Raw genomic sequence first — 23,257 nt, forward strand, 5'->3', positions numbered from 1 at the left:
TAGAACGTCACCGATACTTACAACAACAAAGCTGAATAATAAGAATAAAAAAATAAAAAAATAAATTATTCAAAATTTAATTTTTTATTAGATAAAAAATAAAAAATATAACGTGAAAACCAACCCGTGTTTTACACCAAAGAGAGGAAGAGAAGAAGCTACAAATCTCCTTTGCAAAATTTGCTACGCTCACTGGCGTGCCTCGAAGCCCGCCCAAACGACGGGAAGCACCGACTCCCGCCCCATTCGCCACCTAGCTGTACCCCACCACTCCCCGCTTTTAGTCGACAAAAACAAAATCAAACCCCCGGGAAAAGAAGAGCAAAAAAGATCGAAAAGAGCAAACCCTAGGTCCCCGTGGCGTCGACGAAATCCCAATTCGCCCCCATCAGATCGGCCTGCGCAAGGGGCTTTTGCCACAGATCGGCGCTCTCCCGTCCTCGGATTCGATTCCGCCGCCGAATTTGGCCCCGACCCGTGGTTGGATCGCCTCCGCCGCCCCATATTACTCTCCCTCTGCGAAACGCGCCGCCGCCCGTCGTCCGACCCCGACCCGGACGCCCCTCCTCGCGTCCCCCTCCGCCGCCCGTCGTCGGGCCCCGACGCCGCGCGCCACCGACCCCCGACACCGCTCGGCCTCCCCAGGTAATTTTTTTTCCCTGCACAGATCTGGAATTTCTTTTAATGATTAGATGGTAAAACGGATCGATGAGGTGATTGTGGATGAATTGCAAATGATGCTGTGGTATTTGTTGATGAAATGATGCATGGACAAATTTTTCTTTCTCTCCACTCCATCCAGTTACTTGTGGACATTTGTGCTGCGGATGTGCAGTGTTGCCCTACTAATCCAATCCTTTCCATCCATCTATAATTTGACTAGGTTCCTCTTTTTCAGCTTGCAAGAAGCCAAGATCGACAACAGTTGCCACCACAGGGCTTCTTGGTGCCCAATCAAGGCTCAGATGCTGTTTATTTTCCAAAAGTTTTGGCTGAACCCCCATGCTCCACGCCAAGTCCGCCCCTGATCTGGGTGTGGGACTTTATGTATGATGGAAGGTGAAATTCTGCGAAAATCTGTCCTTGTGATTCCTGGGTCCTTGAATGGAATCTAGTGGCAGTGATAAGCCCACTGCAACAGATGCTACTGAGTCAGTGCTGGGATTAGATGGTGAGGAGACTTTATCTGAGAGGGAATCTGTTGGAGCGAGACAAGGGCCTGGCTTACCTAATGAGGGTGTAAAGGCTGCTCCTTCAAGCAGTTCATCTGCAGGGAGTAAGAGGAGGCGCAATTGCTTGGGCTCTAATCAAGTGGAACTTAATGGGCCAGGGGTGTCGAGTTCCAGTTCTGGTGATTCCACGTGGAGTATAGATAGTTGGAATGACCGTCACCCATTCTCATCGTCGAGAAATAAGGATGACCACTCAGAGCGTTCAGTTACTTCTGCTGGAGTTGCAGTGATCAGGCAGCCTCGTGGTGTCTTGAGGTTGAGGAAGCTAGCTCAAAATGACGGTACTGAGAGTTGGACTGGAAGTCGTAATGTTCCACTATCCAATGGAGTTCCTAAGTTTAATCAATTTCCTAGGAGGAACAAGAGAAGAAAATCAAGTGTGCTCAGGGAGAACAGAGTTGATGGTGATGACCCTGTCAGTTGCTTGAAAACTGGGAATGGTATTTGTGATCAGGATAGTGGCACAAAGTTTTGTTCTGGAAATGAATTCTCAGGTGAAAAGCAGTCACATCTTTCGGGTGATGCCCCTAAAGCTGTTCATGTTGACAAGGAAAGCCGCGGGCATGTAAAAGGCGATGATGATGTTAGTTTGGAAGAAAATGCTGCTAGGATGCTCTGTTCTCTATCAGATAATAGATGTGCTGGACCACCAAGTACGAGAATGAAATCACCGAGTAGGTCGTCGAAGAGATATTTTCTTCAGCATTCAAATCATGTCAAGAATTCGTGCAAAGAAATCAAGGATCTAGCTGGTTCTGCTAGGTTGCTGCGGAAGCGTGATGGTAAAGTTCCATTCAGGAAGCGCCGTCCACGTCGGCATTTTTATGAAGTCAGTCCTCGTGATGTGGATCCATTTTGCATTGTAAAAGAGAGGATCAGGGTGTTTTGGCCTCTCGATGAGACTTGGTACTTTGGCCTGGTCAAGGAATATGACCCTGTGACAAGGTTACATCATGTCAGGTATGATGATAAGGATGAAGAATGGATCAATCTTCAAAATGAGAGGATCAAGCTCCTGCTTTTGCCTGGTGAAGCTCGCAATAGATCTAATCATAATAATTCAAGGTCACTATTTAAGCCGAGACATGAAGAGAGTGAGAGAGAAGACACAGATGGAAGTAATACAGGACGTTCGGAGTCAGAGCCCATCAGCTCATGGTTGGCTCGATCGAACCAAGCAAGATCTGCTACATCTAGTAACATCAGCAAGCAGGAACGCACTCATTCCGATATTGTTCCGTTGTTGTTTGACCAAAAGCAGTTCCAGGAATCCAATGTCAAGGAGGATAAGCTGCTGTCTAACGATGCTGTACCAGGTAGTTCACCAGAGGATAGGAGGTTTCGCTTTGTTTATTCTAGGATGCGATGTTGCAGGAAAAAGAATGGTTTTCTCAGCATTTTAGAAGAGGACTATAATCCTAGAAGTATAGCAAATTCTTCCATTATTCTTGCTGCGCTTCCTGGAATGGAGTTTGGTGCTAAAACTGATGCTTCAGTGACATACGTCATACTGCTATTGAACCTGCCACTGACACTGGTTCATAAGTTCATTTCTGAAGCCTGTAGCGTCTGGCTTTCCAATGCCCTCTTTCTTCTTTGGCATGGTACATTGGTTGCCTTATGGCCTATCGTGCATCTGGACATACTTTTTGTTGATAATGCTTTGGGTTTGAAACATTTGCTTCTTGAGACTTGTTTGAGATCAGCAGTATCTCTTTTCTGTTTACTTGTTGGAAGCTTCAATCGGTGTCCTAAGCAGAGTACTCCCAAGGAGTTGAAAATGCCTTGCACCTCAATCAGATTTCAGATATCTGGTGTGCATGGTAGGAGCCAAGTAGTGTTTGTGTTGTTCAGCTTGGTTGGTATGGGGAAATCAAAATGGAAACACCTGCAAAGAAAGCTTCAATATCACTGTTCAGGTAGCCAGTTGTCTAAAGCTAATTGCATGTATGCTAACATCAAACAACTTACCAATGGAACTGGTCAAAGAGTATTACCTTCAATGGATCTCTTCTCTAAGGTACCACACCTGCCTTACCTATGCAGATTTAAGTGATCTTCCCACATTATGATTGTTTCCTTTTGTGATATATTCTGATTATTAGATTCCCTAAAAGTTATAAAAATAACTTACTGCATATGGTTTCCACTTTATGGTCACTACACTCATGAACGAGAGGTATTACTCACCATGCAGCTGCACCCCCTAATAGGGCTGTATGTTGAGACTTAGTTCTATCTGTATTAAACAATGTGGGGATGTTAACCATTTCTTGGAAGCCAGAACATCCACAGAAGAAACCTAGGTCTGGTATGTTATGTTGCAAACTGGAATTCATCAACTGTTATGTAAAATGTCGACTTCTATTGTCTTCCCTCTACACTGTCAATACGGGCATTGTGTGCCAATTAGAGTTTAGCCAGTGCTTGGCTGAGAATTATCAGCTGAGCATCTAACTTGCACAGCGTAAAGTAGATACTGCTCAAAAGCATAATACAAGCAAGTTAAGATCGACCTGAGATTGTTTGAGCAGCGCCTTGCTTTTAGAGACCCTCAATGAGGTTTTTTTTTTCCAAATATGATTGGATGTATGCTTTGATGAATTAGATCAGCCAGCTTTCTGAATCTGCTCTAATGTTTTCTAGAATAGCAATAAAATGGTTTCATTTTTTGTTAGTGCTCTTAGAACTTGCGAGGTGACGAAATGCCAACTTCCTCTTACTGTGTATATGACTATATGTTGTGCACTTGCATGATAGTCTTTGCCCCAGAATAGCTAGGAAGACAATCATTGGTTAAATATTGCAAAAACATAGTTTGGTCATTCAGTTTCATTACACTCAATTGAATTAATATTACCCAACTGTAAATCTGTGTAAGTTGCATTAAAATCTCTACAACACTGGAATTCCCTTTATTTTTTGTGTGGATTATTGTGCAATTGTTCTGTTTACTCATTAAAGTTGAAACAGTACATGTGCTTTATTTCTGAAAGAGAGATCACAGTCAACATTTTTTGTTCATCTAGCAGGGCTTTCTACTTCCGAGTCATTGATTGAATACTGTCGTCAATTTCATATACTGTTATCTGGTTTAATCACTTTATGTGGCCCCTCAATACTATCTGCCTGTTTTAATCAAAAGTCTTCTCTTTGTTTTTGGAGTTGGATAGTGATCCATCTCTGTTATTTTTTTGCTAAATGTATTTGTGACTCAATAATCCTTTTCCCCCCTCACAAGCTCTCCATGCAGTCATGCACAACTTTTTTCCCCCTGCGTATAACTCACATGATTCAACTTATATGGATGTGAATCATTGTTATTCAATGTAAATACAATGTTTAACTGTTCGTCGTTTATTCATCTGTGCCTTTCTGAGCAATCCATTATTCTGTCTTCGACGTCTTATGTGTAGTTGTTAACATCAGTGAACATATTGCTTGGAAAATATTGTGCTTAATTTCTGCTTTCATAGTTAAAATCTTCTCTGTTAAACAGGGTTTTGATCTCCGGGACACTTGGTTCCTTTTGGAATCAAATTATTCAGATATCAACCCTGTCATTTGCTGTCTTGATGCACGGTGTGAATTTCCTCTAAATGATCTGGACGTGGTGGCTGCACCTTCACTACTGCTTTGCCGCCATCTAAAATTGCTCACTGAAAGCAATCTGACTAATGGTTCTCATCAATCCATGACATTTACTTTAGACAAGGATAAGCAGCAGTCCACAGCACAACATACATCTGATCCGGTTCATCCGGCCGCCCCTTCTGGAATTTGTTCTTTTAATCTTAGTTCATCAACTGATGGTCCCTTGTATACCGTTGAAACCACTTTAAGCTCAGAATGTAATGGCAGCCATATTGGTGATGCCAAATCAGCATGCAGAAAGTTTCCAGAACAAAATGGGCCTAATGTTTGTGCTGACAAACCATGTTCTTCCAATCTTAGGGTTATTTTCCCTTCACAAAAGTCTGAAGAGAGGCATCTTTCCATTAAAATTCCTCAACATAAGACATCAGATGCATCTAATGATAAGTCACTTAACAAAGATGAAAAAGACATGCAATCGGTATCTAATTTGGTCCAGGAATTGAACGAATATCCAATTGGTTGTGCTACACCAACTGCCCCCAGGACTACCTACCATCGGAACCGGTTTACATCCATATCACGCACTTTTGGTGATGGTTCAAAATTATTGCCAGAAGATCTCACGATGACTGGTTTTACTGGTGGTTCTAAGAGGCCGCGAAGTCAGGTTTCATACTCAGTTTCTCCTGGAAGTGAGGAATTTGGCCTAAAACACAAAGGCCATTTCCGCAAGATGCAATCTCATAGCAGTGCTAAGACAAATGATGCAAAGAGGCTTGCTGATAATTCAAGAAGCGGGCAGAGCAGCCCAGAGTCCTTGACTTGTGTTGCAAATGTCCTGGTTACAGTTGGTGATAGAGGGTGGAGGGAGTATGATACTCAGATCACAGTGGACTCTGATGGGCAGAGTGAACACAGGATATGTGTGAAGCTTGCAGATGGATCCAAGTATGCTCACAAGGTTTGTCAAGTTTTGCAGCCTGGGGCCACAAACCGCTATACACATGCTATGATATGGAAAGGTGGGGCTGAATGGTGCCTAGAATTTCCTGACAGAAGTCAGTGGTTGATTTTCAAGCAAATGCATGACGAATGCTATAGCCATAACATCAGAGCTGCGTCTGTGAGAAACATTCCAATCCCTGGTGTCTGCTTGGTTGAAGCTCATGATGATAATGGTGCTGTACCGTTTGTGCGATCCCAAGGTTATCTTGGCCATATTGGAACAGATGTTGAAATGGCTCTTGATGAATCTCGTGTTATATACGACATGGACAGTGATGATGAAGCGTGGAATTTAAGTTGGAGGAAATCCTTAGCAGGTGAGAGCATCATTGCACACGAGTTGACAGAGGACTTGTTTGAGAGGGTTATGGACAAATTAGAGAAGTTTGCATATAGCCACAACTGCAATGAGCTCACCATTGATCAGATGAAGGAACTAGATATTGATAATGTATCTCTGGAAATCATTCAAGGGATACATGCTTATTGGCAAGGCAAGAGGCAGAAAAAGGGAATGCCGCTCATTCGACATTTCCAGGTGAACATATGTTTCAACATCCTTTTTTTTAGCTAGTTGTCTTTACCTTTATATTGCTTTCATGGTGCTTTGGTTTATGTAATGCAGAAAGCACGTGAAATTGGAGAAGAGTTATCTAGTTATGTTATTTATGTTTCATGTGATGATAGTAAGCAGTCTTGGCTTCTTTATGGTCCAAGTTCCCAACATAAACTTAGATGGTTGCAGTAAATATTTAAGTAGTTTTATACAGGTGCTAATCTACACCTAGGGTGTACAAAATTTCAGTAGTAACTACAGGATGGTGACTACTGAAGGCCTATTAGTGAACCATGTTCAGTGGTAACTCCTTTCGGTTCAATATTTCACATTTTTTTCAGTAGTAACTACTGGGTTTAGAATAAAACTCTACACCTAAGGTGTAGAGTAGTTTTATCTATGTATGTATTTATTAGCTAGGCGAATAGTGGAGAATTATCCTTAACATGATTTTCCAAAAAAACATTTACATCCATTTTTTGTTCCCAGCTTTGATAGTGCCAACTAAATGAAGTAAAAGAAAGGAATTTTTTTGGCAGTTTTTATATTGATTGCTAATTAGTTGTGTTCCTGAGTATTGTTCTGGCCTTAAGTACTCATAAAAATAGATCCTCCTGGGAATTTAAGGAGCTTCCGCATTGTTTAACTAGATATGGAATTTCTATTCTGAATTGGGCCCAAATAGAGTGTCGATAATGCAATTGTTTGGTCATTGTTAATTGTTTGTGGTAACTATTTTTATGATTTCGATTAGAATTTAGAGAAATGTGAACAATGTAATTCTTCCAGGGAAGTGTTTGGTTATGTTTTTCGCAGTTATGATGGTCCACCAAATAATGTTTCAGTAATGAGTACATACTCTCTTAACTTTTATATCATTTTCAGTCTGCTATGTGGAAAATTTACGAGCAGAAGCTACATGATTGGGAATCTACAGTATACAGAATGCATGGTTCATCAAATGGGTACCAAGAAAAGAAATTGCCCCCAAAACCTGCATTGTTTGCCTTCTGTTTGAGGCCTCGTGGACTCCAAATGCCGTACAAGGGACCAAAGCAGCGTTCTCATAAGAAACTTATGTCCTCAGGGTGCCATAGCTTTTCAAGAGAGCAAGAAAGCTTTTACCGACCAGGTACTCTTCCTTAATGTCTTCTAGTCTAATATTTTTTTCTTTCCTTTTTTCCCGGTTTGCTTATGTCTATTTCTCTTGTCCAATATCAGGCAAGAGATACAATGAATATGTTGGGGATGGGAGGACATGTGAATTGTATGATAGTGGTTCTCTTTATTCACCAACAGGATATTCTCCTAGGTTCTCTATGAGAACAGATTCCCCTCGAGCATTCGATGCCACAGAAAGAAGTTATACACCAAGATACTTCAGGACCAATAGTACCAAAAGGAGTGCAAGCTTTGCATTCTCTGATGATAATCAGCCATCACCTTCCTTCCGCCATCAGAAAGTGAAGCGAGGCACCCCTGATCATTGGAACACTGCCATTCATGAATGGCAGAACTCGAAGCACCTCTTCCCGAGTGCATCCCAGAGCCACCGCGTTGATTTTGAGGAGCTTAAGCTGTGGGATGCCACGAGCGCCGCGCAGCACGCAGCAACCATGGCAAAGCTCAAGAGGGAAAGGGCCCACTGCCTGATGCACCAGGCTGATCTTGCCCTCCATAAGGCCGCCGTGGCCCTCATGATGGCTGAAGCGATCAAATCATCCAACAGCGACACATCCCGGGATGGTAGAGGGGATTTCAGGGACGAACAACACTAACCTTTTCCATTTTTTTGCCACGAGCCCATGCGCATATATGCAACTTGCTCTCGATGCATCTTTTGTTGATAGAAGGGAGTTTGTTTGCTCCATTCAATCAACTCATTAGATAGCATCCCCCTCCCTTTTTTTTTTCCTTTGATCCCTTGTACATAGGTTTTCTTTAATATCCCTTCTCTTATTTAGACCTCTCGGTTATTGCTGGCGAAGAATGGGCCAGAATGGTAGGTCAGCTATCTGTTGGTACAATCTGGCTTGTTGTCTGCACAACGGCTCTGTTCTCTCATGGTTGAGTTAGTCCATGGAATGCGACTGTTTGGGGGCTTCTGGCCGCTACGGCGCTACCCCAAAGAAACGATGGAGACATGAATGGAAGGCATAGTACAGCTTGTGCTTCTGAGATTGACGTATGGACCCCTGGTATGTCTTACTGTGTTTCTGTTTCTGTTTCTGTTTCTTTCATGGGTGCTACACGCTACAGGGATACATTCTACTATACTTAAATAGTGTGACCCGAATGCCGACACGCGCACGGTTTACATGCCACATGTAAACTGTGTGCCCAGACAACTTATGGCTTTAATGAATTTAGAAATATCCACATGGATATATGTGGCACGAAATTGGATGCTTACCGTGTGACATGGTGAGCAGTGCCAGTGTACACCACACACGGGCCACATAGGCCATGTCCATACATGGCTATCAATGAGTCTGGTAAGCTAAAGCCAATTACTTTTCTGGACGTCGCTCGTTTTTTTTCTTTTCTTCTTGAATGTATGCCCTTCATCTGAATGCATCTTCATGAAAGGGAAATGTAAATCATTTGTGGTATTAGCAAAGGTTCACTCACCTTTCCTTCTCGATCTTCCTGGTATCTGGCGAGAACAATTATGTTTGCGGGGAATCCAGGCTTGGGTGAATAGTGCATCTTCCTCGGCTTTGGTGGCTGCGAAGCTAGGGTTTAGTTCATCTGAAGCCCTACCCCTAAAGGGATATGGGTGGGTGAAGGACGGCGGTGGTGGCGATGGTTGTTGCATGGAGGACAACGATGGGTGGTGTTGGAAGCTGGCACTATGACGACAAAGGAGCAGTGGTGAACGCTAGTGGAGGATACAACATCGCTGTTGCGGAGAATAGGAAGTAGGACCATGGGGGAGGTAGAGAAGGTAGTGGACAATGCCAGTAGCTGGGTGAAGGTGAAGGGTGATGGCCTCGGGTTGGAGGGGATGGGATTAGGGTCCCATTAATGAGAAGCGGATGACATCTATATATGTCGGAAGGATTGGCTAGGGAAATGAGCATGATTAGATCTTAATCTAAATGATGAAAATAACAAAAACAAAGATTTTTTTCGGTGTGTGCCTGATGCAGAGGCTGGAACTTTATTCCAAGTTCCTTTGTTCAGTGTCCGGAGAGACTCACTTACCGAGGGCATTTGTAATGGGAGCGATAGGATTACCCGAGAATCCCAGAGGCTTGGTGATGTCCGAAGTACTGCCATGATACCGAACACTATAGCTTACCATGACAGACATAGGCCACAACAATTGTCTTATATGTTGCCTTATAGCATTCACACATAAGATTTTATATGATGAGAAAAAGACGTTTTCTCACGAAACATCTCATAATATAAAATTTAGCACTATGCGATTGACACATGCGACACATCATTGTACTGTATGTTGTCGTGATGTGTTTTCTTCATGTTACACCGATCCACAAATTAAGGGTTTGTGGATTTACTAAAAGAAAAAAGAGAACAAGTTATAGGACATTTTGCTAAGCCGTCTCAAAGATTACATGGAGGCTAACACCTATAAGACGACATCATAATACTAGTACATCAACAGTGAGTAATTTGTGGTGGTTTCTTATCCTTTACTTGCCACTTGAATATTCCCCAAACGGAAGTAACGAGCACCACAGATCAGGGATGAGTAGCTAGAATATAGAACAGCTTATGTTTAGCGATAAGCCTCAGATATCTGGGCCAGAGCAATCTGCGAAAATGTATCTCATTCGGCGAGCCTTCAGTCCTGGCCACCAAAACCAAAACAAGAAAATGACGGCACGTTAGGAAATCGTCCCGACTCTCGAGTGACCAAGAGTCCAAGATGTACTTATCAAGTACCATTCACAGCTGCTTTAGTTGACAACAAAATGTGCATATCAAATAAGGCTTTCACTCCCGGGCTCCATTTTTGAAAAATCAATCATTGCTAGTCCCTAGTCTTAACTCGAAACATCAGCTGGGTTATAATCTCAGGACAATTTTTTATTTGCCATTGCAAATTGCTCTAATCCGGATCTGCCATCACACATAGGCTAATCCCGTGCATACACTTGTGCACGGAATTTTTTATTTGCCATTGCAAATCTTATATTCACTAATTAAAGGCTCTTTTTGGTGCCTTCACGCTAATCCTAAAAAAATCCTAGAATTTTTCATAAAACAGCAAAGCATCCAACCGTCAAATTGATTGATTGACTAACTATAACCATAGATCAACAATCAGATGAAACAATATAGAAGATTAAAAAATAAATCATAGAGTTCAACCACAACACTACTTCTTCACTTACCTTTTCTTCCTTTTTTTAGATACCCTTTGTCCAACAAGTTTATGTTAGCAAACTTCAACTTAGTTACGTTAGCAATCAACACACTTTTCCAAATCAATTAAAATATGCCAATTAAATATGCGTGTAATCAAACATTACAAAATTAAAATAACAGAACGCAAACATATTACGGATTATCACATAAAAATAATATCAAAGAATTTATAATGTATTTCCAAACATAATAATATGAGATACGATGGCGAGATTAAAAATAATAATAATTTTAAAAAATCAAGAAACAAATAAAAATCAATTTGCATAACACATAAAATGAAAATTATAAATTAGATCTATTCACAAATAATAAACATGATTCTAATATTATGAACAAAAATTACATTTATATTTTACATTTCAATATTTAAATATAAATAGCTGATGTATCTTAGCATATAATCATTATTAACATAAATATCTATAATTTAACTGTAAACTAAATTTTTAGCCTATGCAATCGCATAAGTTGATGTGCTAGTTGCTCTGATCCGGATCTATCATCGCACATCGGCTAATCCTGTGCATACTACTTGCGCAAACCTAACTCTTATTTGTCATTGCCATTATGCCCATTATGCCCTTGTCTTCTTCCTCTATCCCTCAGCTATGTTACCCACTCCATTTGACCGCGTGTGGTAGTGTGTGCAGATCATGAAGGGATAGTGTTTGGGGGAGATTGCAGAAGGGGAGACCTTGAAAGATGCAGATCCTGCATAGGTCCTACGTCGGCCACGCCTCGGCTTGCTCCTTCATCTCCCTCCCCTCTCTATTCCTGATCCAGGCTAACACCCGAGGAAGCCGCTGCCGTCAATCCAAATCACACCGCTGCCATGGAGATGCTTCAAATTTTTATTTTTTATGTGAAATGGATCAAACCAAATCAAAGAGGAGAAACAAGGCTGGGGTAGACAAGTATTTTTACACTCCGCTACACGTCAATAATGGCATGTAAGGGTAAGATTTGCACGAATGGCATTTAGTGGCATACACGGAATTAGCTGATTTGCGATGGTTAAAGAAATTTGCAATAGCAAATAAAAAATTATCCCTATATTTTTCATGACCATTGTAAAGCTGTAATTAATTTTTTACTCATTCTTAACATCAGTGTTAGGCTAACGGAGAGCTCGAGTAAAATTCTAGAACCGTATCCAGAAAAAAGGCAAAATTCTAGAAAATCTACAATAATTTTACATCAACTTCAAATGAAAATGTGCAAGGATGCCTACGACGGATTGGAGGTTTGCAACAGCATTTCAATTCTCAAAATAGCCAATCCGATCGAACGGCAGCACCAATGCTCATTGTACCGTCTCGATCGGATAATCCATCAAGAACACACCGATATTAATTTGATCTTTCTTTCCCAAATAGTTACCAGAGCGGCGTTTAATCAAATCGAATCAAGATTGGCAGCAGCGTTAATACAATACTACGTCCTTGTGGACTCCATTCTACTTGGCAGCTGTTTTTTGCGGAGAGCAATGCATGCGACGTCGCAAACCAGCTAATTGCCGGCGGCCACCTGCTGCGCGACGAACGCCCTGAGGTTCCTCTCCGACGAGCCGCCTTCCGCCGCGGCGGCGCGCGCCGTCTCCCTCCACATCGCGGCCTTGGCGCGCACCATCTCGGACGTGGCGAAGTCGAGGCACCTCCGTAGCTCATCGGCCTCCAGCACGCCGTCCTTGTCGCTCACCGCGACCCTGACCCCCGTGCCGAGCCGTTCCACCAGCCACGCGTTGGTGCCTTGGTCCGTCCACTGCGGCACGCCCACGACGGGCACGCCGCACGCCACGCTCTCCAGCGTCGAGTTCCACCCACAGTGCGTCACGAAGCACCCCACAGCAGGGTGCGACAGCACCCTCACCTGGTCGCACCACTCCACCACCATGCCGCGCTCGCCGCCGAGTGCGGTGGCGTCGTTATCGCCGCCGTCTTCGATGCTGCGGTTGTCCTTACGCAGCACCCACAGGAACGGCCGGCCGCTCTCAGCCATGCCGCGCGCAACCTCCTCGATCTGCCGCTTGCTCATCACCGACAGGCTCCCGAACGAGATGTACACAACCGAGCCGGCCTCCTGCGCGTCCAGCCACTCGAGGTAGCCCTTGCCGTCCTGCTTGAACAGGTCGTTGTCGGACGGCGGCGCGGTGCCGTTCTTGGCGCCGGCAGCCGTAGCGTCGTTGAGAAAGGAGAGCACGGGGCCGACGGGGACCACGTCGAGGCCGTGCTCCCTCAGCGACGCCACCGCCCCAGGCTCCATGGCGTCAAACGTGTTGGCGAGCACGGTGGGCCTGTCCTCACGGCCGAGCGCGTCGACGAGGTCGCGAAACGCGGTGACCACGAAGGCGTAGGGGTCATTCTCGGAGGTGATGGTGATGAACGACGGCAGGTCGCGGATGCGGAGGGGTGGGAGCCCCGGCACGCGGACGGTAGCCCAGGGGTCACCCCCCGCCGCGGCAATGGCCTTGTCAACGCCGTCGGTGCCGCGGAAGAAGTGCACGTAGGCGGCGAGCACGGTGGCCGGCTGGATCCAGTAGAGCGCGGCGGGCACGCCGTGGTCGCGGGCGACGTCGGCCACCCACGACAGCAGCAGCGTGTAGACGACGCGCGTGACGGGGCGCCCCGCGTCGCGGAGGCGGTCGAGGACGCCCGCCAGCGTGCGGGAGCCCACGACCTTGATCTGGGACATGTAGTGCGTGTGGTCGTGGACGGCGCTGTCGAACCCCGCGTCGTAGCCGTCGGAGTATGGCACGTACCACACGCCCCCGGCGTCCTGGTGGCCCTCCCCCGCCTCCTCGTCGGCCACCGCGCCGGGGAACATCTTGCGGTACGCGGACACGGCCGTGGAGACGGTGACCCGCGCCCCCGTGGCGCGCAGCAGGCGGCGTGCGAGGTGGCGCGCCGGGTTGATGTGGCCCTGCGCCGGGTACGTGGCCACCAAGAAGTGCGGCTCGGGCGCCGCCGCCGAGATCTCCTCCATGGCCGGCATTGTTCGCCTATGCAAATCGCGCAACAGCCCAAGGCTCAGGACAAGCTGTTTCTGGAAGGTAGTGAGGCTGATGACGGTGGCAGGCGAGCTAGTGAGCTGGTGAACAACGATGTGGTCGTGGAGGCAGAGCGGGCGTGGCTTGCCGCGTATTTATACGGAGGGAGAAGACGCGATGACGCAAGCGGTGAGGGTAGCCGCGCCGGAACGGCCGCAGGGCGGTGCGGTCAGTAGATAAGGCTGGCCGTTGGCCTTGCTTGCTCGGTGGCGGGTGCACAGCGCAGGTCTACAGCGGCTACAGGCTACAAGTGTTTGTGTGGTGCCTGCCTGGAGCAAAATGCCAGCAAGATATCCATTTGCTGCAACTCCAAACGACTGGAGCTGACCACATGTTTCCTAGCGGTGTTACCAGCACACAGCACATTACACGAGTCTCGGAATTTGACTTGATTTAAATATACAATTTACCCAAAAAAAATAGATATACGAAATTAAATTCGACATCTGACACATATTAGGCTTAGTCGTCGATTGTCCTGTGGCGCTCGAGTCTGTAGCGTAGCGTCGTAGCTGACCTGCAGAGAGCTTAGTGTTTGTGTTTTGCCTTTGCGAGTCTGTTTACTGTGTTGCTGGGGCGCTCAATCTAAATTCTAATCACAATTTACTTTTTATGTTTAGTATTGTCCTGCGTAACAGTATAGTATTGCACTACTATTGCTATGTTTCGTAAATATATTACATCCGAAAATAGTAGCCCTCGTCCGGTGAGTTATTTGTTGATTTTTCTGAATTTTGTCCCGGTAGAAACTGGTTAGTTTCTTACTGAGCCTTCGGGATGATTTGTACAAAGTTATTTGCTTCAAAAAGACCTGAGTAATTTATCATCGGACTATCTAGTCAGTGCACAACTTATAAACTTTTTTTGAGAATACTCCGATGTGTATATTTTTCATCAACACCATACTATCTGGTGGCTTCATCTGTTTTGCTCTTTTCTACAGATTAGCTCCGGTGTGTACACTTTCTTTTACACCGGACTATACGGTGAGGGCTTTTCTCCTGTAGCTTCTCTAATTTAATCAAACTTTATTCCGGCTATTTGACTTCTTTATGTATTACATCTATGAGACCTACTAAAATATATACTTGATAAACATGTTAGTCTTATTAACTATGTTGTTATTAATAATTAAAATCATATACATACTTTAAAGATGTTTCGTTACAATCTCCTTAAAAGCATGTTCGCTATAGGGATGGGCAAACAAATATGGACATCAAAGTTGGTGAAAACTACCTGTAATTGCCAATAAATCACCTATACCGATCCCTCTCCCTTTGTACCACCCTCTGCTCCTCCTCCTCCTCCCGGTGTTCTTCCGTGTCGCCCCGTCCATCCTCCTTCGTGCCGCACCCCATGCCTCCCCCGATGCCGCCACCTTCCACATCCTCACCTCCGCGCTCTGCCACGCCCACTGTCCCTCCGCCATCGCAGACATCCTGCACTGCATGCCCGCCCTCCTCCTCGACCCCGAAGAGCACCACTGTCGCGCGATCCTCGCCTCCCTATTCCAGTGCGACCTCCCTCAAGACACGCTGATGTTCTTGGATGACATGCGACAGTGGGGCGTCTCACCGAGCAGGTCGGACCATCACGCTGTCCTGGTCGGACCATCATGTTGTCCTCAATGCGCTCCTGCGGGAGGGGATGGCGGCCAAGGCGTACGAGGCAATGGTGAAGCAGATGGATGCCGATGGGGATGTCGGTGCGCTGTGCAACAAGGGTGACCTGGCAGGCGCAGGCATGATGGTGGAGTGCATGGAGCACGTCGGCTGCCTACCGGACGTCAAGATTTTCAGTGTCGTAGTCACCGGGTGTGTGTCTTCTGGTGACACGGATGTAGCGAGGGTATGAGGAAGATGTGTTGCAATTTGCGGGAGAGGAAGACACATAGTTAATTGCATTTGGCATGCGCTAGCACTAGAAGAGTAGAAGTTAGCAGCCGCCGCCGGAGCCGAACAGGGGCTGTTGCGGGTGAGGTCACTGTTTCTGTTGTTGATCATCGGTGAGCATAATTTGTATGATTGATGTATTAGTTACTACTTGATGGTTAAAAAATAATACAATATGAATTATGTTTTATTTACTATTTTATTCTGCAAATTCGTATTTCTAAAATAGATACAAAGGAATAAACTGGATAAATATTTACTACAAAAGCTAAGAGCATTAGAGACATTACAAAACATAAGCTGTTATCTAACTCTCTCACAATCCAAATAGCCAAACAGTCATTAACTTTTGATCTTTCAACTTTTCACAATCCAATTTTCACAATTTAGCATCTAAAAACTATTTTTTCACCCTGCTGAAACCGACAGAGCTGACTCCTCTGTCGTCCTCTCCGTCAGTAACGGCCAGGTTCTAGAAGGCGTGGGCGCAGAATACAACCCGCTGCCGAGCAAGAACAAGGCACGACGGCGATGGACACCCGACTACCCAACCCGAACCCCCCATATACGCATGAGCTGGATACGGAAGACGTGACATGCGGGGTTACAATCGCAATCCAGTAACCCACACGAGGCCGGCCGGGTTAGCTGCATCTGCATGGTTGGTTCGGGCAGGCAGGTCGCCGGTGACGTGCGCGATGACGAACAGACAGAGAATGCACACGTGCACTGCAGGGTTGGCCGACCTGAGCCTGTCCGTGTTCGGTTCACTGCCACGCGCGGGCGCGGCGACGTGGAGTTCGGCGTCGGCACCTACGGCTTGCGTCTCCGGGGGCTGCTCCGCGCGCGGCCGGCGGACGTGCCGTGCCGGCCGCACGCCCAGCCGCCCGGCGACGTAAGCGCCGCCGATCGTGCTCAAATTGGGAACCACCGGTCCGAAGCTTGACGTTTTGGATCGCAAGAGACCGTCACGCTACGTGCAGGCTAGTTTACTTGGCTTGTGATCGTAGTTAAGAGAAAAAAAGTTTAAGAACGAATTTTTTCCACCTTTTAGTTAGTGGGTTTAAGAGTAGGGTTAAAACATAAATTCTAATTAATGGTGAAGGTGTAATTATTTTTTATTGAATATGTATCCCTCATTTAATTATCACTCCTCTCTCAATAAGATATTGGCGAGAATTCATCCATAAACTCTCGTTCCCGCAAAACAAACAAGAGATTTTCAAACCCTTTGTCTCTAAACTCCTATTATCTCTCACCGATTACCCCGAACCAAATCATGTTTGGTCCTACGAGATCGATCGATCATCAACCCACCGGCTGATACATCGAGCGGCCAACAGTTTAAATTTTGATCTAGACAGGTAAGCATGAACGGCAAGTGCAGACCGGGCAGTAAGACGATCTGGTCTGATCAGACAGATCTGATCTGATCTCCAATGGCTGCGCTGTGGCGTCGAGTAAGGCCACACTGGTCACATGACTTGTGTACTATGCAGGGCAGTATCTGATCTGGAATTTGTTGCTCAAGATGCGTAGTATTATTACTAGCAACAACAAGTATGTGTTCTGTATATATAAATCAATAATATTATAATAAAAATTAAAAAATTATAGAAAAATAATTAAAAAATAGAAGGTTGGACATGCATCTCTATATATGGGGAAAAATAATGATGTATTAATACTATTTAATATTGATAGCGTCTATGTTTTTAAATTAGTTGAAAGTTTCTAGATAATTGAGATAAGAGGAGACTAGTGTCCAACTTTAATTATAAATTATTTAATCGTATAAGATGTATGATATATATCGTTTAAATATATCATAATTTGTTATTTTTATAAGAGCCTAAGTTATAGATGGCTTGGCGCTCTTGTTCCAGTTTCTGACATCTTTATTGATTTCCTTCAATCATGTTCTGCATGATTGAGGCATGGAAGCGGGATTAAACTACTGAGCAAGTCGGGTTCTTTCTTACACTTCTAGAAGCCTTCAACCAGCATCGAAAGCAGCAGATGCGACGCTTCTAGAACTTGAAGCTTCCACTGATCGTCTCGTATCGTTCCACAAGAATCGTGGCGGAATCTCCATCGACGGGTACTGTTTGTCAGCGTCGGTCCAGTTGGGCTCCTCTTAACATACTCCAAAGGTCCAAATAGTGCTGGAAGCTTGAAAAACTCAACAGGTAGACAACTATTATTTCAGGTGCCCTGTATTTGTCTGTCCTTTTAGATTTGATAATCCGTGGCGCGTCCAAGACCGCAAGTATGGAGGCTATCCCTACTCTTCTTCCTTCTTCTCTTAGCGATTAAATCTAAATACCAATTAGAACGAAATGAATAAACAGTTTTAAAATTAATTATTTAGTGATTAATAAAACTTATGACAAATAACTAAAGATCACTAGAACTATGTCAAATTTTACAATCATAAGATGATATGCAACAATTTATATTTTAAAAATAAATTACATAAGGTAAATTGCATGAATATAAGTAACACAAGAGATGACATCCGAATTTTATCTTGTATATCGATGATTTACCGATCACACGTAATCCACATTGAGGTGAGTTAAGCTTCTAACTGCTTCTGTATCAAATATGCAATTCTCACACAGAGAAAAGACTTACACCGAATAACTTGATCTTAAACTAGAATAGAACAATAAACTATTCAATACCTTGATTTCACTAGACTAACACTTTAACGCTCCGATAAGACGTGCTCTAAGCCTTTCACAATTACCACCGTGACTCCTTCACAAACTTCTTGGAACGACTCAACGATGCAACCACCTCCAAGCCATCTAGAAGGAGACAATCTTCAAGAGTAACAAATCGACGATGCTTGCTTGAATGATCACTAGTGCCGCAAAGCTCAACCACTATAATGTAATACACTAGATGCTCTCACATTCTCAAATATGCAACCCCTAAGCCAAGAGAAGGAGAGGGGGAAGGAAAGTGCACAAGAGTTCAAAAATTAGATGCTTGCTTACCAATTTGTACCAGCAATGAGTCTATTTATAGCTCATAACTATAAATGCGGCCATTGCCCAAGATTTGACAACTCTGTGCATTTGGTGGTCAGACCGTAATTCACCTAGCAGTTAGACCATAGCCAATACAATGGCTATAAAAGGTGTAATAATGACTCTGACATCACTCTAGTGGTCAGACCACCACTTGTCTCGATCAGACCGCGAGCCTAGAATAGACTACCAAAACCCATTGTTCCCTAGCGGTCAGATCGGCCATGCCCGTTGGTCAGACTGCCAGACAGAGTAGAGAGTCCGAACCTCTCTGTTCCTTGACGATCAAACTGGAACACACCGCGGTCAGACCGGGTCTGAGGTCCTTCTAGAAATCTAACTTGTTTCTATAGCTGTTAGATCAGCCAAGCTCGGTGGTTAGACTAACACCTTGAACCTGAAAGAAACTACCTTGTCTATACAACGGTCAGTTTTTCTTCGACTGCCACCTCATTCTAGATGAAATACAAGTTTGAACAATTATGACACTTTTGATATCTCAAGTAAACGAACATCAACCCCTCTTAATAGTACGTCACTTATCATATCAATTTAGTTATTTCTCTTCTCTAATCACCATTAATTGGCAAAAGAAAATACCCTACATTTTACACATTTGCTTTGAGATAGCTATTTGTATATCTTCTACACATGCTTTTTCTAGCTTCACAACATCTTTGAGACTAATCTTTTAAGCCTAGATGCTTTAATCTCTCTCTTTTTGGTAATTGATGACAATAATACTAAGAAGTGATGTGATTTTAGTTTTGAGCTACTTGAAGATGAGTTTCAATAGCAAATAATTAGAGACAACAAAATTAAATAGAGATAATTGCTATCAAAACTCAAGGTGATGTAAGCTCCCTCTACACATGTGCCCATAATATTAGAGAGAAAACAATATGACACAAGTCAAATATTTGAATAAAATTTTGGCAGAGTTTAACTTGTATTTTTGGATCCGAGGAAAGAGATATTTCGATGAGATTACCATCACTAAAAACAATTTCCTCAAGATATCCAACAACAATATTAGAATACAGAAATAGAGTTGAACAAAAAGATAAACAATTTGACATAGTTCATCATATTACAATACTTAAGATTCTTAATCAACATAAAATAATAAGATCACACACAGTTCACATGCAACCATAAGAAAAATAGATGTGAGAAAGGTTTATGAGATACGATAGAACAATAGAGAGTCTCATCCCCACAAAAGCTAAACAAGGTAGATAGCTGAAAAAAGAAAAGTAGCTCCTTCTTGCGCTTCACTTCTTCCATCTTCTCCTCCGTTGGCATCAAATACTAAAAGGTCTAGTCATCCTAAGACGGAGATGGAGAAGACCTAGAATAGATGTTGTAAAAAGGATCGGTGAAGCTGGTGAACTGACTCTAAAAGCTCTACTGTTCAAGAGATAAGTTGTGAAATATGTCATTTAACTCTTGGTTTTGTTCACTAGGAGTAGCAAAGTCTTCTCGAGCAAGAGAGATGGCCTGTCGAGTAGACTAGAACTCTGTCATCATAGGCTGATAGTAGTTCTGTTGAAAGCTTGCCTGAAAAAAGTCCAAGTTTTGTTGAAAACCCTACTAGATAGATGCTATGTAGGGATCAAAGAATCTATTTGGAGGTGCCCACTAAGGTGGAACAAGCTCTGAAGCTGGCAGTGCCTAAGAAAGAAGAGGTTCCTCATGCTAATCTCCTTGAGCTGCAGGAACACTCTGATTTCCCTGCCCTCTATGAAGAATCCTAGGATTCACCCTGAAACGTCTATATCTCATATTCTTTGTCTCACAAGAGATTGGGCAAAGATATCTGTCAATTGATCTTCGGCCCTCACATTATCTACAAGGATGTCACATTTGCTCACATGATCTCTAAGAAAATGATGGTGAATATCAATATGGTTGGTTTTAAAGTGTTGGACCAGATGTGTAGCTATTTTCATGGCACTTCATTATTACACAAAGGATACACAATTTTGAATTTAACTTCATAGTCTAACAAAGTTTGTCTCGTCTATAGCAAGTGAGCATAATAGCTACCCGCGAAAACATATTCTGCTTCGGCGGTGATAGAGCTACGGAGTTTTATTTTTATGGATGATCATGAAACTAGAAATCTTCTTAGAAACTGGCAACTTTCTGATGTGCTTTTTCTATCTACTTTACAACTCGCATAATTGGAATTCCAATATCTGATCACTTCAAACTTAGCACCTTGTGGATACCAAATCCATATACTATGAGAGTATTTCAAATATCTTAAAATACACTTAACGGCTATTAAATTTTATTCTTTAGGTGATGCTTGAAACCTAAAGGTGATGGCGAATATCAATATGCTTTAAATCTACCGGTCTAGATGTGATAAGGTAAAACAAACTACATATTATAGATCTATAAAGTTTTGAATTTGGCGGTTTACCTCCCTCATCAAGATCAAGATGACTATTTGTCGCTATATGAGTCTTGATAGGCTTTTTATCCTACATGGCAAACTTATTTAATAAATCATTTGCATATTTGGTTTGGCTAATAAATATTCCTTCGTTAATTTGCTTGATTTGAGGTCCAAGAAAGAAACTTAATTTTCCAATCATAGACATTTTAAATTCCCTAGACATCATTTCTCCAAATTCTCACAAAAATCTTAGTTAGTAGAACCAAAAAATGATGTCATCAATATAAATTTGACATACAAAGAAATTATTTGCAATAGATTTAATGAACAAAGTAATATCGACTTTTCCAACTTTGAAGCCTTTTGAAACAAGAAAATCTCTAAGTTCCTTATACCACGCACGTAGGGCTTGTTTAATACTACATAGAGTTTTAGATAGTTTATACATATGATTAGCCTTTTTAAGATCTTCAAAATCGATTGGTTGTTCATCAAACACGAGTTCACAAATTTTACCATTTAAAAAATATTTTTCACATACATTTGATATAACTTAATATTATGAGATGAAGCAAATGCAAGTAAGATGCTAATAGCCTCAAGCTTTTCTATGGGAGCGAAAGTTTCACTAAAATCGAAACATTCGACTTGAGTGTATCCTTGTAAAATCAATCTTGCTTTGTTTCTTACAACAATTCCTTCTTCATCTTGCTTATTTAAAAAGATCTATTTTATTTTATGTCAATCACATTGTAATCTTTTGGAGTTAGTATTTCTACTAGTTCCCATACATCGTTGCGGGTGAAGTTGTTTAACTCTTCATGCATTGCATTCACCCAATCTGAATCATCTAGTATTTCTTCTATACGGCTAGGCTCAATAGAATATACAAAAGAATAATGTTCATAAAATGAAGCAACACGAGAACGAGTTTAAATACCCTTACTAATGCCACTAACAATTTAATCAACGGGGTAATCATTGGCAATGACATGGTGAACTTTTGGATGAACTACCGGCTCTTGTGATGTAGTTGATGAAGTGGTAGCTCGTTGTGATTGATCTTCCTCATCTTCCACATCATGAACTTAAACTTGATCATTTGTAGTGGAAGTAGATGGAATATCCCAAATTAAGGTAGAGGGATCATCTTCTTGTTCACTTTCATCTTTTGGCTTAATGCCACATATTGACATTTTTTATAGATCTTCTCAAACCTTCATTACCTATATCATCTAAATTTTTTTCTTCTTAAGAGTCATTAGTTTTTATCAAATTTAACATCATACGTCTATTCAAACATATCCGAATTTTAGTTGTAGACACAATAATCTTTACTATGAGAAGAATAATCAAGTAAAAACTTTTATCATATTTTTTTTTAGAATTTTGATAAACAAGTACCTTTCTTTCGAATGCAGCATTTGCAACCAAATACCCAAAAATATGAGTTGTTGGATTTTCTTCCAATAAAGAGCTCATGAGGTGTTTTCTTCAACAAACGGTGACAATATAACCTATTAATAGCTTCGGCCAAAAAGTTGTCCAAAATATTATATTCCAAAAGTATTGATTTTGCTATATCAATTAGAGTCCGATTCTTCTTTTCAACTACTCCATTTTGCTTTAGAGTGTATTTAGCTAAGAATTCATATTTGATTCCCTTTTCTTCAAAAAAATCTCAACCTTTGTGTTCTTGAATTCGAAGCTATTGTCACTTCTCACTTTCTTGACTTTGAACTCAAATTCATTTTCAGCTCTCTTAGCAAAACTTTTAAAAGTGTTAAATACAATAGTTTTATCATGTAGAAAGAATACCTAAGTATATCTAGAGAAATCGTCAACAATGACAAGACAATAACTATTACCTCAAATACATATATGTCGTTGAGCCAAATAGATCCATATGTAATAATTTCAATGGTCTTAATGTTGACATGGAGCTTTTGTACGGATGTGAATTTCCTACTTGCTTTCCGGCTTGACAAGCACTACATAGGTTGTTCTTCTCAAATTTCACATCATTCAATCATACTGCTAGATCATGCTTTAACAAATTTATACCAATTATGACCAA

The 23,257-nt window shown here is 42.6% G+C and overlaps 2 protein-coding genes across 4 annotated transcripts; one reads left to right on the top strand and one right to left on the bottom strand.

The window, feature by feature from the left end:
• The first annotated feature begins 202 nt into the window (after positions 1–202).
• Positions 203–8,565, top strand: LOC133897821 (uncharacterized). Of its 3 annotated transcripts, none has more exons than XM_062338665.1 (5): positions 203–645; positions 899–3,252; positions 4,732–6,372; positions 7,276–7,522; positions 7,690–8,565. In XM_062338665.1, the coding sequence occupies exons 2-5, from the start codon at positions 1,105–1,107 to the stop codon at positions 8,166–8,168; spliced, it is 4,515 nt and encodes a 1,504-aa protein (XP_062194649.1). In that variant the 5' UTR covers positions 203–645; positions 899–1,104; the 3' UTR covers positions 8,169–8,565. The 3 variants fall into 3 exon arrangements, with proteins under 3 accessions (XP_062194649.1, XP_062194643.1, XP_062194637.1); XM_062338659.1 differs by having other exon boundaries at positions 205–645; positions 884–3,252; positions 7,612–8,565; XM_062338653.1 differs by having other exon boundaries at positions 205–645; positions 7,612–8,565.
• A 3,578-nt stretch (positions 8,566–12,143) lies between these two features.
• On the bottom strand, positions 12,144–14,060 carry LOC133897839 (UDP-glycosyltransferase 75C1-like). The gene has a single exon (XM_062338671.1). The coding sequence runs from the start codon at positions 13,783–13,785 to the stop codon at positions 12,304–12,306; it is 1,482 nt and encodes a 493-aa protein (XP_062194655.1). The 5' UTR covers positions 13,786–14,060; the 3' UTR covers positions 12,144–12,303.
• Between the last annotated feature and the right edge of the window lie 9,197 nt (positions 14,061–23,257).

The sequence above is a fragment of the Phragmites australis genome, chromosome 2 (genome assembly GCF_958298935.1).
Source record: "Phragmites australis chromosome 2, lpPhrAust1.1, whole genome shotgun sequence".
NCBI classification, from domain to species: domain Eukaryota; kingdom Viridiplantae; phylum Streptophyta; class Magnoliopsida; order Poales; family Poaceae; genus Phragmites; species Phragmites australis.

Coding starts and splice junctions, on each gene's coding strand:
- LOC133897821 (XM_062338659.1), top strand. CDS start 1,105: ATGGAATCTAGTGGCAGTGATAAGCCCACTGCAACAGATGCTACTGAG. Junction 3,253..4,731: donor CAATGGATCTCTTCTCTAAG/GTACCACACCTG, acceptor TCTGTTAAACAG/GGTTTTGATCTCCGGGACAC. Junction 7,523..7,611: donor AGAAAGCTTTTACCGACCAG/GTACTCTTCCTT, acceptor GTCCAATATCAG/GCAAGAGATACAATGAATAT.
- LOC133897839 (XM_062338671.1), bottom strand. CDS start 13,785: ATGCCGGCCATGGAGGAGATCTCGGCGGCGGCGCCCGAGCCGCACTTC.